At 37.0% G+C, this 14,773-nt stretch overlaps 1 protein-coding gene across 1 annotated transcript; it reads right to left on the bottom strand.

Moving 5' to 3' along the window:
• Positions 1-8,392: 8,392 nt before the first annotated feature.
• LOC107791008 (uncharacterized) lies at positions 8,393-14,323 on the bottom strand. The gene is made up of 6 exons (XM_075236286.1): positions 14,259-14,323; positions 13,355-13,484; positions 9,792-9,977; positions 9,555-9,590; positions 9,045-9,507; positions 8,393-8,904 (listed from the first exon to the last, which is right to left on the bottom strand). Exons 1-6 carry the CDS (start codon positions 14,321-14,323, stop codon positions 8,393-8,395), a joined length of 1,392 nt encoding a protein of 463 aa, XP_075092387.1.
• Positions 14,324-14,773: the final 450 nt, after the last annotated feature.

Genomic DNA, 14,773 nt, shown 5'->3' with positions numbered 1-14,773 from the left:
CGAGGGATCCTGGATGGGTGGCTATACACTATCAGAGGGATGACCGTGCCAGGCTGGACGATATATATATGGGATGGCTAGAGCAGCAGGTCCTTATTTGGGAGGAGCACCGAGCTGACCGTATTCCGCCAGCACCTACATTTACCCAGGAGGCCACTATTCATATGTATGCATCATGGTACCGCTGTCACACCTGACTGATTATCGGGAACCCCATTCATGTACTTGGCGAGCGCTACAGACCATACACCGGGAGACACGAGGCACTGGTATGTTTTTTGGCTTATTAATATCGTATAATTGTGATATAGCATTATTTAATTAATATTTTAAATATTTCACAGGCTATTGGCCATCATCACCTCTACCAGTTGGGACAGGAGATGCAGCAGCATACCGACATCCTTGCAGTCGTTGACTATGGTCGGCGGGGGGCACAGTTGGCTCGTCGGACCCTGTTTCAGGCGAGAGATGCCGCGAGGTTGGACCACGAGGCTCAGTATGCGGCGCCAGAGGACTACCATCGGGGTAGGGGTGTCCCACGAGGCAGGGGTAGGGCACGAGGGAGGGGTGCCCCACGAGGTAGGGGTGCCCCACGGGGTCGCGGGGGTTGCGGGGGACGGCGAGGAGGTGGTCCCCAGCAAGGGGGCGTTGAGGCACCTGTCGACCCACATGTTGAGGGACATGATGAGGGCTTTGGAGTTTTGGCGCTTGGAGATGATCAGTCGGGTTATATACCTCGGGAAAATGAGCCTTCCAGCAGCATGCCTTCGTACAACCTTCAGCTATCTCTGCCAGCATCGCAGGTCACCCCGTCAGGAGCATTGTCGATCACGGGTACATTCGACGGGGATGTATACCAGTACTTTGCATGCCCATCTACCGCAGCTGAGGATCGGCCCACCCGGGACGTGGATAGCGGGTGCAGGTTGAGTTATGCCTCATCCCCGGCGGTTGATGCAGATCTACTACAGGTGCAGGTATGTTTGTATTACTTTAAAATTTCAATTTGTTTTCTTTTCCTTAATGAGCTGCCATTAATTAATTTTTAAGGTTTTTATGAAGGCTTCGTCCCAGCCCATCTTTGAGGCCACTACATGCTTTGATGAGGACACCACGGATGCATATATTCAGGAAGCCGACGAGACCACGGTGGGAATATATTTTTTGACATAACACGTACAATACAAATATACTTTGTCACCTGCTAAGTTTAGTACTTGTTTTGTAGGTTGCTGACGGCCCGACGGCCTATTCTTCTGATCCTGCCAGTTGTTGTGTCGATGATGCTGCACATCCTCACATAAAGAGGCGGCTTGATGATGATGATCCAAATAGTGCACCCGGGCGACAGGGGATGTGTCTCAGGCCAGCAGCAGCACTGAAGCACACAGGCTGCGGGACTCACTGATATACTTAGGTTTTTAGTTTGTGTAAATAGTGCATTATGTAAATAATGATAACAATTATCTTTTAACAACATTTTTATTTTAATTGCGTTTGAACAGCAGTTTACTTAAACAGTACACAAGAAACACAAACATTGCAAACGTAACACAAAAACAAACAGTAGAACTAAAACCATCACTGCACAAAGGATAACTAAAACCAGCTTTTTTCACATGGTTTTCATCTTTTTCAGAACGACAAGACAACTCCATAAAACGCAATACTATACCACGCTTTATGTATTAAATTTTTCTGCAATAAACCAGCTTTTTTCACATGGTTTTCATCTTTTTCAGAATGACAAGACAACTCCATAAAACGCAGTACTATACCACGTTTTACGTATTAAATTTTTCTGCAATAAACCAGCTTTTTTCACATGGTTTTCATCTTTTTCAGAACGACAAGACAACTCCATAAAACGTGGTACTATACCACGCTTTATGTATTAAATTTTTTGCCTATAAATAACGGCATCATTGTAGTTATTTTGTGTGCTAAAAAATTAGTAAAAGCAAATATTTCATTAAAAGTAAGGTTTTTTTTACTAAAAGCAAATATTTCATTAAATGGCTCAACCTCTTCATCCACCAAAGTGCAACTGTGGAAAAGAATGCTCGATGCAAAATTGTTGGGACGGTGGTGAAGTTGGACGCCGCTACTGGTGTTGTATGAACCAGTTATACAAGGTTCCCGACGAACCTATTTGTGATTTTGAGGAATGGGTTGATGAACCATGTTATCAGGAATGCTACAGAGAACAACTGCAGTTTCTTCATAATATGTGTTTATGCCAACAGGAACACAAAGAGAAAGCGATAGAATTATTGTAGAAATGAGGGCGAAACTGAAGGAGGTGGGAGAAGAAAAATGGAAAGCACAATGGAATTGTGAAACACAAAAGGAACGAAAAGAAAAATATAAACGGGAACTTGCGGAGGTGAAGGCAAAACTGAAAGAGGTAGAAGAAGAAAAAGAACGAATGGAAGAACGATTTAAGTGGTTGGAGCGGAGAATAAATGGCAACCAGGACTAAACATTGGCATGTATGTGTTTAGTGTATTTTTCATATTTCATGTATTTTTATTATGTTGTCCTGTTATGTTTGTGTTTGTTCTGTAGTAATGTTTTATTTACATTTTCCTACAATTAAACAGCTTTTTCTTCACTTATTCCAAATTGTGGAACATAATTTTATTTGAAGTTTACCAGTCGTCTTGTTGATTATATAAAGTCGAAAAATTATTTTGCAGCTGCTCATTCGCTGGTGGTGACAAGTTTAAATCAAGGCAAGCTCTTTCATCAGCAATCTGTCCGGCAAAAACTGCTCCAGAATAACCACCCGATGACTGGGGGTTATCCCTACTATGCACGCCCTCATTATTGGGAACGTCTTCCACCTTGACGTACATTTCCAATAATTTTATTACAATAAATTCCCTATATTCATCCGGAATCAGCAAAAAATCTCTAAGAGTTTCATCATCCTCGATGTTAAACTCAGAATAATAAGCAAACCTCTGCGGAGTCACTGAATACGGAAATCTACCGGTTATTTTAAGGTTAACCGAACGCCACCTCTCATTCATTTTTTTACGTAACAACGATACCAATTTATCGTACTCCATAGTAAGCGGCAATTTAACATGACATTGTGGAGGTGAGCTATACCTCACAGAGTTATTCTCCAACACAACCTCACCCCCCCAATATAGTGAAACCCTTATTTTTGCCACTTCAGACATTGTAAAAAAATGATTGATAAGAAGAAGAGAGAAGTATGAACGTAAGTTTGAAGATTGAATGAATTTTCATAAAATTGAAACGCCTTTAAATAAGGCAAGTCCGAATGTAAAACGCAGTACAATACTACGTTTTATGTATTGAATTATTGTTATGTCAGTTCATTATTGGTGGGCCAAAAACCAGAGTAAAACGCAGCATAATACTGCGAACAGCTTTATAAAACGCAGTATTATACTGCGAATTACAAAAAAAATAAAAAAAATAAAGCAAAACGCAGTATGGTATTGCGTTTTACTTTAACGGACTAATTTCCGTTAATGTAGTTCGCAGTATAGTACTGCGTTTTACTCATTTATGTAACTTTTTTTTAACCAGTATAAAAGTGATTTTTGTCCAAAAAAACATCAAAAGCGTTTTGGACTCCCCTTCTTTTGACAGGAAAAATATTTTTCTCCAATTAGAAGAAAATGAGTTCATGGGAAAAATATTTTTCAAAACACTTAAGTCAATCAAATATGAGAAAATTGAAAAATATTTTCCTTCGTACCAAGCACATCCTATCTTATTGACATATTCATAACAGAGAGTGAAATAATACATTTCTTGTTTGAAATATTGTTAACTTAAATTTTCATTTTATCTTTGTTGACATATTCTTATGACCATAAAAATGTTATTTCAAGATCGTGAGTAGTAAATTAACACTTTTAGCATGTATGAAAAGACTTTTTCTTAAACACCATGCCTAATCAAAAATTATTTTGAATAAAAAGAAAGGGTAATCAACACTATTCTCCAGATATGTTGTTGTTAAACATCATATTCACATTTATTCTCAATCTCACAGTATGGTATTTACAAAATTATTAAACGATGTACTAGTATTAGTGGAAAGAGATATTTTATTCGGAAAATAACAACTTGGTAATCGGTAGAATTCTCATCCACATTTTTGTTAATTCGTAGTACTAAAACAGAAAAAAAATATACAGCAGTACTAAAACTCCATGTCTTGTTGACCAAAATATAATTATTTGGCTGTCCAACGGGACGGGACCAAATTAACGGGACGGAACGGAACGGGACGGGACGACATTTAAGCGGGATGGTGGCGGGACAAGACGAAACGGGACAGGACAAACGGGACGAAACGTTCGTCCCATCCCGTCCCGCTAACAAACGGGATGGGAAGGGATGGAACGGGACGGGTTCGCGGGCCTTAAGTGTATTATTTTTTTTTTTAAAAAACGTCTAGGTTTTTGAAAATTACTTTATTTTTAAAGTTTGCAACGGCTAGATTTTTGACTTATTTAATAAACTTAAATGTTACTATGTTAAAATAAAAATTAGAAAACTAAGTAAAGAATTATAAAATATTAAAACAAAAGACTTGTAATGAAATATTCTAGTAATTGTAAATTTATAATAGAGTTATAATTTATTTAATATAATTTCAAAGTATTAACTATTAAGTAACTATGACAATTCATAAATAAAATTCAACGCTTAGAGCCTTTTATTTTATTAATAGAACTTTCAAATCTCAAATACAAATATAATTCTTTTGAAGAGCACCTAATCTACGCAGCCACCTTGTAGGAAGCGTTCTGTTTGAATTAGGCCTCTTAGTAGCCAATTACAAATTATCATACTAATATTTGTAAGCTCCTATATAGCTTCTTTGTAACTTATCAATAATATCTCTCGGACATTCTGCTGGAATTGGCAATGTTGATTGATGTTCCATGAGCTCCATGCCATCATCGCTCCCAGTGGTTAGTATCTCATTATATTCTTCTTCTTCCCTAGTGGTTAATTTTTCAAAACCAAGATTTCTTCTTTCTGCATCAATCCAATCTCTGAATAATACGGAAATCTCTAGACTGTCCTCCGCTAATGAATGTCTATGATCTCCAATTTGAAATCTTACGCGCTAAAAGCACTCTCCGATGCTACTGATAATGCTTGAATAGCCAGAATATCTCAGGCCATAATTGAAAGTGTTGGAAAAGCCTTGTCACGCTCCCTCCACCATGACAAAAGTTGTTCTTTGCCTTCTTCGTCTTTAATATTTTTCAATCCTTGATTAAGATAAGAATCAAGTTCATCATCAATAGAGGAATCAAAACCTGTTATATCATCTATATCTTCCCATAAAACTTCTTCTCTAGACTTAGAAGTAGAAAGAGCAGTTTCACAACCAGTTGTATCCATAGATTTATATTTATCAAACATTGATCTAGCATAAGAATATATGCTAGCTTGGCAGTTTTCGAGAGATGGTTGTTCATTTTCTTGAATTTCTAAATTCTCATAAATTTTACGAACAAGTTCCTTTGCACCTCTTAGTTTTAAAGATGGGTTAAGTAGAGTAGAAATTAAATAAACTTTGGGAATAGGGAAAAAAATACTTTTTAAATTTTAAAATCATTTCTTTAATGGCCGGTGCATAAGTTGGATTTGTTTTATACTTACCCAATACAACAGAAATTCCACAAATATACCATAATATTTGTGTAACAGTAGGATAATATATACCAGAAAATTGTTTTGTAGCATAATAAAATTTTTCTAAAAATTTAGTAAGCTCTCTGATCTCATCCCAATCAGAATCAACAATTTGATCAACAGGGTGAGCATTATGCATATTAAATACTTTTTGGATAGGCATCCGATAATCATAAGCAACTTTAAGCATTTCATAAGTAGAATTCCACCTAGTACAAACATCTTTTGGAACTTTTCTAAATAGAAGGTTAGCACTAGCACATTGTTGAGCAAATTCACGAATTCTACTTTGTTTATGAGCACGAAAAATATAGCCACAAGCATGTTGTATTTTACTACAAGCATCAGAAAATAAATTAAGACCATCTTTTACAACCAAGTTAAAAATATGGCATGCACATCTAACATGAAAAATTGTTGGATTAATTGGACAAAGTCTAGATTTTAAGCTATTTGTTGCGGTTGTGTTAGAAGAAGCATTATCTAAGGTGATAGTTAAAACTTTATTAATGAGTCCATAAAAATCAAGTATTTGTAGAACAGTAGTTGCAATATATGCTCCAGTGTGTTTTGAATCAACAAATTTATAACCAATAATACGTTTTTGCAAGTTCCAGTGATGATCAACCCAATGACATGTAACAGTTAAATAATCACAACCATTAGGACTACGACCTATATCAGATGTGATAGACATTTTACAATCTAAGTGAAAAAATACACAACGAATATACTGAAGATATTCGGTTTGAAATTTAAAAACATCATTTCTAACCGTGGTCTTAGGAAAACCTTGAAAAGCAGGGTTATAAGTTTCTTGTATATAATGCACAAAAGTAGGGTGAGAAGGGAAAGTAAAAGGTAAGCCACAGACAACCACCATTTTTGCTAAGTTCTCACGATCTCTATCTTTGTTATATTTGCGTAAAACATGATCAGAAGCAGGGTCAAGTTGTTGTTGAATTTGATCAGAACCAGATCCACTAGGAGTTTCAGTACTAATGGTAGGATCTATAATTTTTCCGGCTTCTATGTTAGCTTGTATCCATAAAGATTTGTGATCCCTTATTAAGTGTCTAATTAAACCCCCCCGTCCCACCACTTGTTGTGTGTGCAAATACTTGCTTACATTTTTCACATATAGCACGATGATTGACTTTATCATGTTTAAAAATTTCCATACAAGTGATGTTTTGGGACGTTCAGCCTTAGGCTTACCCCTTACGGGGGTACAGCTCCAGACTGAGATTGACTCTGAGTTGGAGCTTGTATTGCGGGACTAGTGGGTGTTTCATCTAGTTCTTCTTCCTCATTTTCTTCATCCTCAAAAAAATATCATTGCCAAATTGTCTTTGTAAAGTTTCATGTTCTAATTGTTCTCCGACATGAACATCATAAAATGTGGGGGGTTGGGAAAATGGAGTTTCATCAACATGAGTCATTTTATCAATATGCTTTCTAATTCTAGATCTAGGAGAAGGGTTAGGATTAGGATTACTACTACGTTCACCTTTACTATTTTTTTACTGCTTTTTTTAAAAATACCAAATACATTTTTAGGTGCCATAATTTAAATACGAAATTAAATTAAAAAATCTAACACAAATATTAAACACACAAATGAAATACGAAAATATTACACGTAAAGTAAACACAAAAATTAAGCACTAAAATGATACCCAAAAATTATATATTAAAATTAGGAGATGGAATGAGTGCACCGTGATTAAATATTGAAACTTGAAGAAATTGCCCAAAATATTGCTCCAAATACTTGACGAATTAATTTGAAGCTTGAAAGTTGCTCCAAAAATTTGCCCAAATACTTGAAAGTTATCACTTGATACTTGATAGTTGATAGTTGATACTTGATACTTGATAGTAACAAAATTGAGAGAATAATATAGAATATAGATAGAATATTAGAGTGTAAGAGATTTGAGAGAGAAGATTGATTTTTTGTGGGAAAAAATGAAGAAGAATGGGGGGTATTTATAGTAGAAAATAGGGCCAAAGTGTAATTTAATAAACTTAGGAGTTATATTAAAAGTTTGGGGAGGGGGGATAGGGGTGTTTCGGGGGAGGGGGATAGGGGATGTTTGGACCGTTGGATACGGCTATTTTTGCAATTTAAGTTGTTGCCCAACAGCTAGTTTTAAAAAAAAAACTGACGGGACGGGATGGGACAGGATGGGACGGGATGAAACGGGACGAAATGGGACGGGACAAACGGGACGAAATGGTCGTCCCGTCCCATCCCGTGTCCCGTTTAACATTGGCCCATCCCATTTAACTTGAAGCGGGACGGGACGGGACGGGACCGGGACGTCCTGTCCCGTTGGACAACTATAGCTGCCGTGGATATGAAAATCGAAGCTAAGAAGAACTATCTAGTAGAAGAGAAAATCAGAGAAGAACAACTTCCATTTCTGAAAAAGTGAGTCTCTGTATAGTGAAAGCAGCCAGTTACGGATTTAGGATTTTAAGGTCGTGGGAGCTTACTTCCTTTAACATAAAGTTGTTATCAATCGCATAGTAAAAGTGCGCAACTATTCGAATGCAAGAGTAAAAAGAGTTAATGTGAAAACTACTAATAATATTATCATTACTAACAAATACTTTTAGTCACAAGTCATAATGAACTATTAATAGTATTATCATAACCAAGAAGAACTTCGGTCACAATTTACTACTGTGATCGACGACTTTTCATATGTTGAAAATGATGAATAATGTCATCGTTATTCACAGTTGAGAATATCTTACACTCTATATAGCAAACTAAATAACTATTTAAAAATTCATCATCTATGCTATTATGAAGCTCATTTTTTATGTAGTTCATGGATGAGAAAGCCCGTTCCACAGAAGCAGTAGCAACAGAAAGAATGAGAGTCAACTTGATAAGCAAATACACAAGTGGCCAAGTTTGATGCAGGTCTGACTTAACCAACACTTTAGAAAGGTCACTAATTCCCTTCAGGTTGAAGAACCTCTTGTCAGGACCACGATCATAAACTATAAAACTGTCAAACTGGCAACTAAGATCTCGGAGCTTGTTGCTGTCAAACTTATTCGGATAATATCCAGCCGACTTTATTATCCTATTCTTATCAAAATTACCAAATGAATTAAGTGGATTTAAACTAGCCATACCGAGAAGTAAGTCGGTACTCACAGCATCGAAACGAGTGTTAAGCTCTAGAAGATGCAAATCAATAACAACATTAAATATCCCAAAAATGTAAATGATGAAAGTATGTACCATCAAGAGTTCTACGCTTTGACTTCCAAGGAAAATAACTGAGCGTCCATTTTTGGGATCATTATCTCATGTTTACCACAGAATGACGAGACATCATCCCTTAATGATTCAAATTCACTATTCCTCATCATTTTTAATCTTTGCTTTGTATGAGTGAGGAGTTCCATAGCATTGACAATATCTTGATCCATCCTTTGTAATGAGGAACTCAAATCATTTGTTATCATTAGAACTTTCCACATCAAGTGCAACATAAAATCAAATTCAAATTCCGTAATCTTAGTCATAAGACTTTCAGCAACAAGCCTATCGGCATAATTTGGACCTTCACGAGCAACAAATTCAAGAATATGAATAATTGATGAAAATAGGACAATGAGGTTACCTAACGTTCTATAATGAGAACCCCAATGATTACCACCTGGTCGTTGAAGCCCATGTTCTTGATTTAATCCTCGTCTAGTATGCACTTCACCCGATATGAGCAATTCCTCTAATTTTTCAGCTTGATGTTGTCGAAGAGAATCCCTGCGCTTAATCTAATAATATTTAACACATTAGTAACTATACAGAAAAAGCCATCTACATCTGAATGCTTCTTTTCAAGTGCCACAAATGTTAACTGCAATTGGTGAGCAAAACAATAAATACAATTGCTGATGGAGTTTCATTCAGAATCAAAGTCTGAAGACTACGTAGCTCTCCTTGCATGTTACTAGCTCCATCATAACCTTTTCCCACGTATTTGGGATGGACTTAATGAGTGATTCGAAAGAAAAAAGTCGATTTCCTTCTTCAATGATTGAGTAGTTGTATCATTGACATGAATAATAACAACAAATCTCTCAATTATTTCGCCTTCTTTGTTAACATATCTCAAAACAAGTGTCATTTGCTCCTTGTGTGATATATCCTTTGATTCATCAACTAGTATCCCGAAAAAATTCCCATCCAAGTCTTCAATGATAGCTTTGATTGTTTCTTTGGCATAAGCATCAACAATATATTTCTGAATCATTGGGGAACATATCATTTCATTTCTTGGGACATTTTCTAATATAATGCTTCCAATATCCCGATCAATATCTCCATATCATTGCAAGAGTTCAAGAAAGATACCTCTATTTGTAGAAGATTGACTCTCATTATACCCACGAAATGGCAATCCTAGTCTCAAAAGAAACCTTGCCACATCGATTGAAGAACTCAAGCGATGCCGAAGCTCACCTTTTTATTTCTCGGATTGCTTTTCAAAATAAGTGCGAATTGATTGTGATTGATTCATTAAATTAATCTTCCTATTGAAACACTTGTTGTGGATGCTATTTACCTCTCCAACGTGAGCTTTAAATCTTTCCATAGTTTTGTTCCAACCTTTAAAGCCATTTTTTGTAAAAACATCCCCCATATTTTCATGACTTTTATGTTCATTTTTGAACAAATAACAACACAAACAATATGCAGCATCTTTTGATATATTGTAGTCCAACCACTTTGAATGTTGACCCTTAAACCAACCAAGATAAAACTGACGCATTGTCTTTCCAAACTTAGTTTTAGGAAAATCATGACTCGTAGGCTGACAAGGTCCCATTTGAATATAATATCTTCTAATTTCATCTCGTATATTAGGGCTATATTCTGCAATGGACTTCCTATCCCCCAGGTCAGTATTGGGAGATCCTAAATTATGATCTGAAAGAGATACCAACTTGTCACAACCCTGGTTCACCCTCCGTGAACCATCGTGACGGCACCTAGTCTCTACGACTAGGTAAGCCTAACAATGCGGAAGAAATAATTAAAAACTGAAATAATGAAATAAAACAGTGTTTAAAATGCCGCTCGTCATACACAATAACAACCCTCGAAACTAATAACATTTCCCAAAACCCAGAATCTCATGATCACAAGCCTTTGAATGTCTACAAGCATCACTCTAGAATATCTAACAAAGAAACGAAAGTACAGAAGGGCTAATACAAAAAGGGAGAGTAGAAAGGGACTCTTCGGTCTGCGAACGCGGCAGATATACCTCGGAGTCTCTACAAGCGCCTCGTCTCACGCGTGATAAGTCTGAGTAGAGGTACCTGGATCTGCATATGAAAAACATGCGCAGAAAGGGCATGAGTACACCACAGCGGTACTCAGTAAGTGTCAAGCCTAACCTCGGTCGGGTAGTGACGAGGAAGGTCAGGGGCCTACTGAGATTAAATGAGATATAAGGTATAACAGTATAAGATAAAACAATACAGTTGAAAGATAACAGTAAGAATTAATACAGGATAATAAGGATAACAACAACTGAAATAGAGACAAAAGCAATCACAAAAAATACCACTCTTCACAAAGATAATAACCGGGGATCTCTCAGTACCCCGAGGATCTCTTAGTACCCTCAATATATGTCAGGGATCTCTTGGTATCCTCAATATATACTAGGGATCTCTTGGTATCCTCAATATATGCTAGGGATATCTTGGTATCCTCAATATACGTGTTGGGGATCTCTCGGTATCCTGCACTTCAGTTCAAACCATAAATACGTACAAGGGATCTCCCGGGATGCCGTCCCATAGTCCCAAAGTAAAACACACAACAATAGCACAAAGAATACTCAGTTAAACTCAACTTCATACCAAGGTAAAACAGGTAAATCTAACCTAGCATGCTTCACGTAATACAAATAAGGCAGTTTAAGCAAATAAAATAATTAAGTCAATTAGACATGCTTCCCTAAGCTAACAGTAGGCTTAAATTCCAAGTAGTATAAGCAGGAAAGGAAAAACACATTTAAAGCTACTTTAGTGAAAATAGAATTTCCAATAATTAGCACAAGTACGCACTCGTCACCTCACGTACAAGGAATTTCAATTATCACAATACCAAATCCTAAGGGGAAAGTCTCCCACACAAGGTTAGGCAAGCCACTTACCTCAAACCAGCTCAAAATCAACCCGAAACCACGCTCTTGCCGCGAGTACTCGACTTCAAATGGCCCGAATCTATTCAATTCAATTGCATAATGTAAATAACACTTCAAGTAAATGATTCTACAAATAAATTCTGAGCTAATACGTGAAATTAGGTAAAATGACTAAAACGCCCCTCGGACCCACATCTCGGAATCGGATAAAATTTATATTTTCAGAATCCTTATACTCTCACGAGTTCATGCATACCAAAATTATCCAAATCCAAGGTAAAATTCCCAATAAAAATTCAAATGCTAGGTCTAAGAACTTTCTTCCAATTTTTTTCCAATTTTCATCTCCAATCCGAAATTAAATGACAAAACTAACAATAGATTAATGGAATACTACTATAAAGGGTTAAAGAATTGTTACCCACTGATTTCCTCTTCAAATTCCTCCCAAAATCGCCCTCTCCCGAGTTCCAAATCAATTTCTAACTTTTTGAAACTAAACCCTTGAATTATGATTTTTTTGCCCAGCAAAATCGCATTTGCGACTCAATTTTCGCATCTGCGATACCGCTTCTACGGTCAAGGGAACCGCTTCTGCGGTTCTCAATTAAAATTCCCTCTCTGCACCTGCAACCCATATGCCACATCTACGATCACGCAGGTGCGGTAACACATCTACTTCTGCGGTTCCTGCTCACTCTCCTTTTGGCTGATTCTGCGATTTTACTCCGCATCTGCGGGAGTCGCATCTGCGGCCTCTCAACTGCAGATGCGATTATGACAGCAACCCAAAGACTTCAGCTGCAAACTCTAACTTTCCAACTTCCCGTTAACCACCCAAAATCATCCCGAGGCCCTCAGGACCTCAACCAAAAACATAGACAAGTCATATACCACTGTCCAAAATTATACAAATCTCCACAACACCTCAAATAACATCGGATCAACCAATTCGCATCGGTTTCAAGCCTAAGAACTTCAAAAACTCACAAATACGCTTTCGATCAAAAAGTCTATCAAACCTCGTCGGAATGACTTGAATTTCACACACACATCACATTTAACACTACGGAGCTACTCCAACTTCCGGAATTTCATTCCGACCCTCGGATCAAAATCTCACTATCGAACCGGAAACTTCAAAAATTCAACTTTCAGTATTTCAAGCCTAAATTAGCTACGGACCTCAAAAACACAATCCGAACACGCTCCTAAACCCGAAATCATCCAACGGAGCTAAAGGAACCATCAGAATTCCATTCCGAGGCCGTCTTCATACTGTTTCAACTACAGTCAAATTTCCAAAATTTAAGCTCTCATTTAGGGACTAAGTGTCCCAAAACTCTCCGAAACTCCAAATAATTCCTCCCGGCAACTCACAATAGAAGAAACAAACACGGGGAAAACAATTTATAGGGGATCGGGGCGTAAATTCTTAAAATGACCCGCCGGGTCGTTACAATATCCCTTTGAATTTCTGGAGCTATGGATGAAGCAACAGATGGATGAGTAGAACTGGAATTTGGTTGCCCAACTTTTGATCTTGTGACAAACTTATCCATCTCAACACAAAATATTGATGAAGAATTCCTACAAACAAGATTTAGTTCAATTTAATATCATCCAAAATTTACTACACATAATTTGATTAATTTCTATTGGAAAAACCATGCCCCTCAATCAACAGCACAAACAACACGGCAATAACGATATAACTATTTAATTTTTCGAAAGATAAGATGAAAACTTACAAATTTCTGAAGCAATGAGCTGATGGGCACAATTTCATCAATCTCACAACCCACCAATATTAATAACATGCATCTATTCTCAAAATTAAGTTTTGGAATCAAGCAAGTTGGTAACAAAGATAAGATTTTTCATTGAATCTGCTTTCAAAGAATAAATAATAAGCATGAAAAAAATTCAAAATCCTTCTACAGAATATTTTTATTCTCTTACTTTAATAAAAATACCAAATCTTATTATCTTGTGCTATGTTCTGATTTTGAGATTGTTGTGAATGGCCGGAGAGTTTGCTAATTGTTCTGCCTACTTTGTTCGTCGTTTTTCCCTACTCTACGTTCCTAATGAGCAAAAACTCAAGAAGGGTTTAGTTTTGTAGTTTTCTAGAAAGATGGCATTTCTTATTCCTAAATATAATTAATATAATAAAGCCTAAAGGTGAAAGGAAATAGGAAAAGGAGAAAAAAAAAACCAAAAATGGAAAATTTAGTTCAAAAGCGGGGAAAAGTTAAAAAAGTCGCTAACAACCTAAAGGGAATAGGAAAAGTGAAAAAAATTTCCACAAAAGACAAAAAGCTGAAATTCAAAAATATAGAGGTGTTGTGACAGAATTCGAACCTGGGTCTTTTGCACTCAGGAAAGGCTTTAGCTCCCGCATCAGAACCAGAACACCCATAAGTCATTTTGTTTATTGGGTGCTCGCTAAAATATTATATCCTATTTCTTATATTTTTATTATAGCTGTACATAATTTATATCAAGGTCAATGGGTGCTTGAGCACCTAAAATTAGCATGTACATCCGCCCCTGAAGGCCGCTATTTAAACTAATAACCTGTTTGGCCAAGCTTCTCCCTGTCCCAAAAGTGCTTTTTTCTCAAAAATCACTTTTTTTCTAAACTTAACCAGTGTTTGGCCAAGTTTTTTTGGGGGAAAAAGTACTTTTGGGATGAAGAGAAGTAGTTTTAGAAGCAGAAGAAGAAGTAGAAGTAGTTTTGACTTAGTAAAATATGGTCGCAGTTGGGCCGATCAAGGCCCGTAGGCTAAGTGGGCTGGGACCGATAAGACCACTAGAGGTGGGCTTGGGCCGGTTTCGTGGGCCGGTTCTTGCCTAGGAACCGTAAGGACTGGGCC

The sequence above is a fragment of the Nicotiana tabacum genome, chromosome 18 (genome assembly GCF_000715075.1).
Source record: "Nicotiana tabacum cultivar K326 chromosome 18, ASM71507v2, whole genome shotgun sequence".
NCBI classification, from domain to species: domain Eukaryota; kingdom Viridiplantae; phylum Streptophyta; class Magnoliopsida; order Solanales; family Solanaceae; genus Nicotiana; species Nicotiana tabacum.
Note: the sequence above shows the minus strand (reverse complement) of the source record. Positions and strands in the feature narration are given on the sequence as shown.

Bases quoted from the DNA above. Each gene is read 5' to 3' on its own strand.
- LOC107791008 (XM_075236286.1), bottom strand. From the start codon at position 14,323: ATGACTTATGGGTGTTCTGGTTCTGATGCGGGAGCTAAAGCCTTTCCT. The intron at 9,591-9,791 runs GTCAATGATACA...CACCAATTGCAG, and splicing joins GATTTGTTGTTATTATTCAT to TTAACATTTGTGGCACTTGA. The intron at 9,508-9,554 runs GTAGATGGCTTT...AAATATTATTAG, and splicing joins TTGAAAAGAAGCATTCAGAT to ATTAAGCGCAGGGATTCTCT.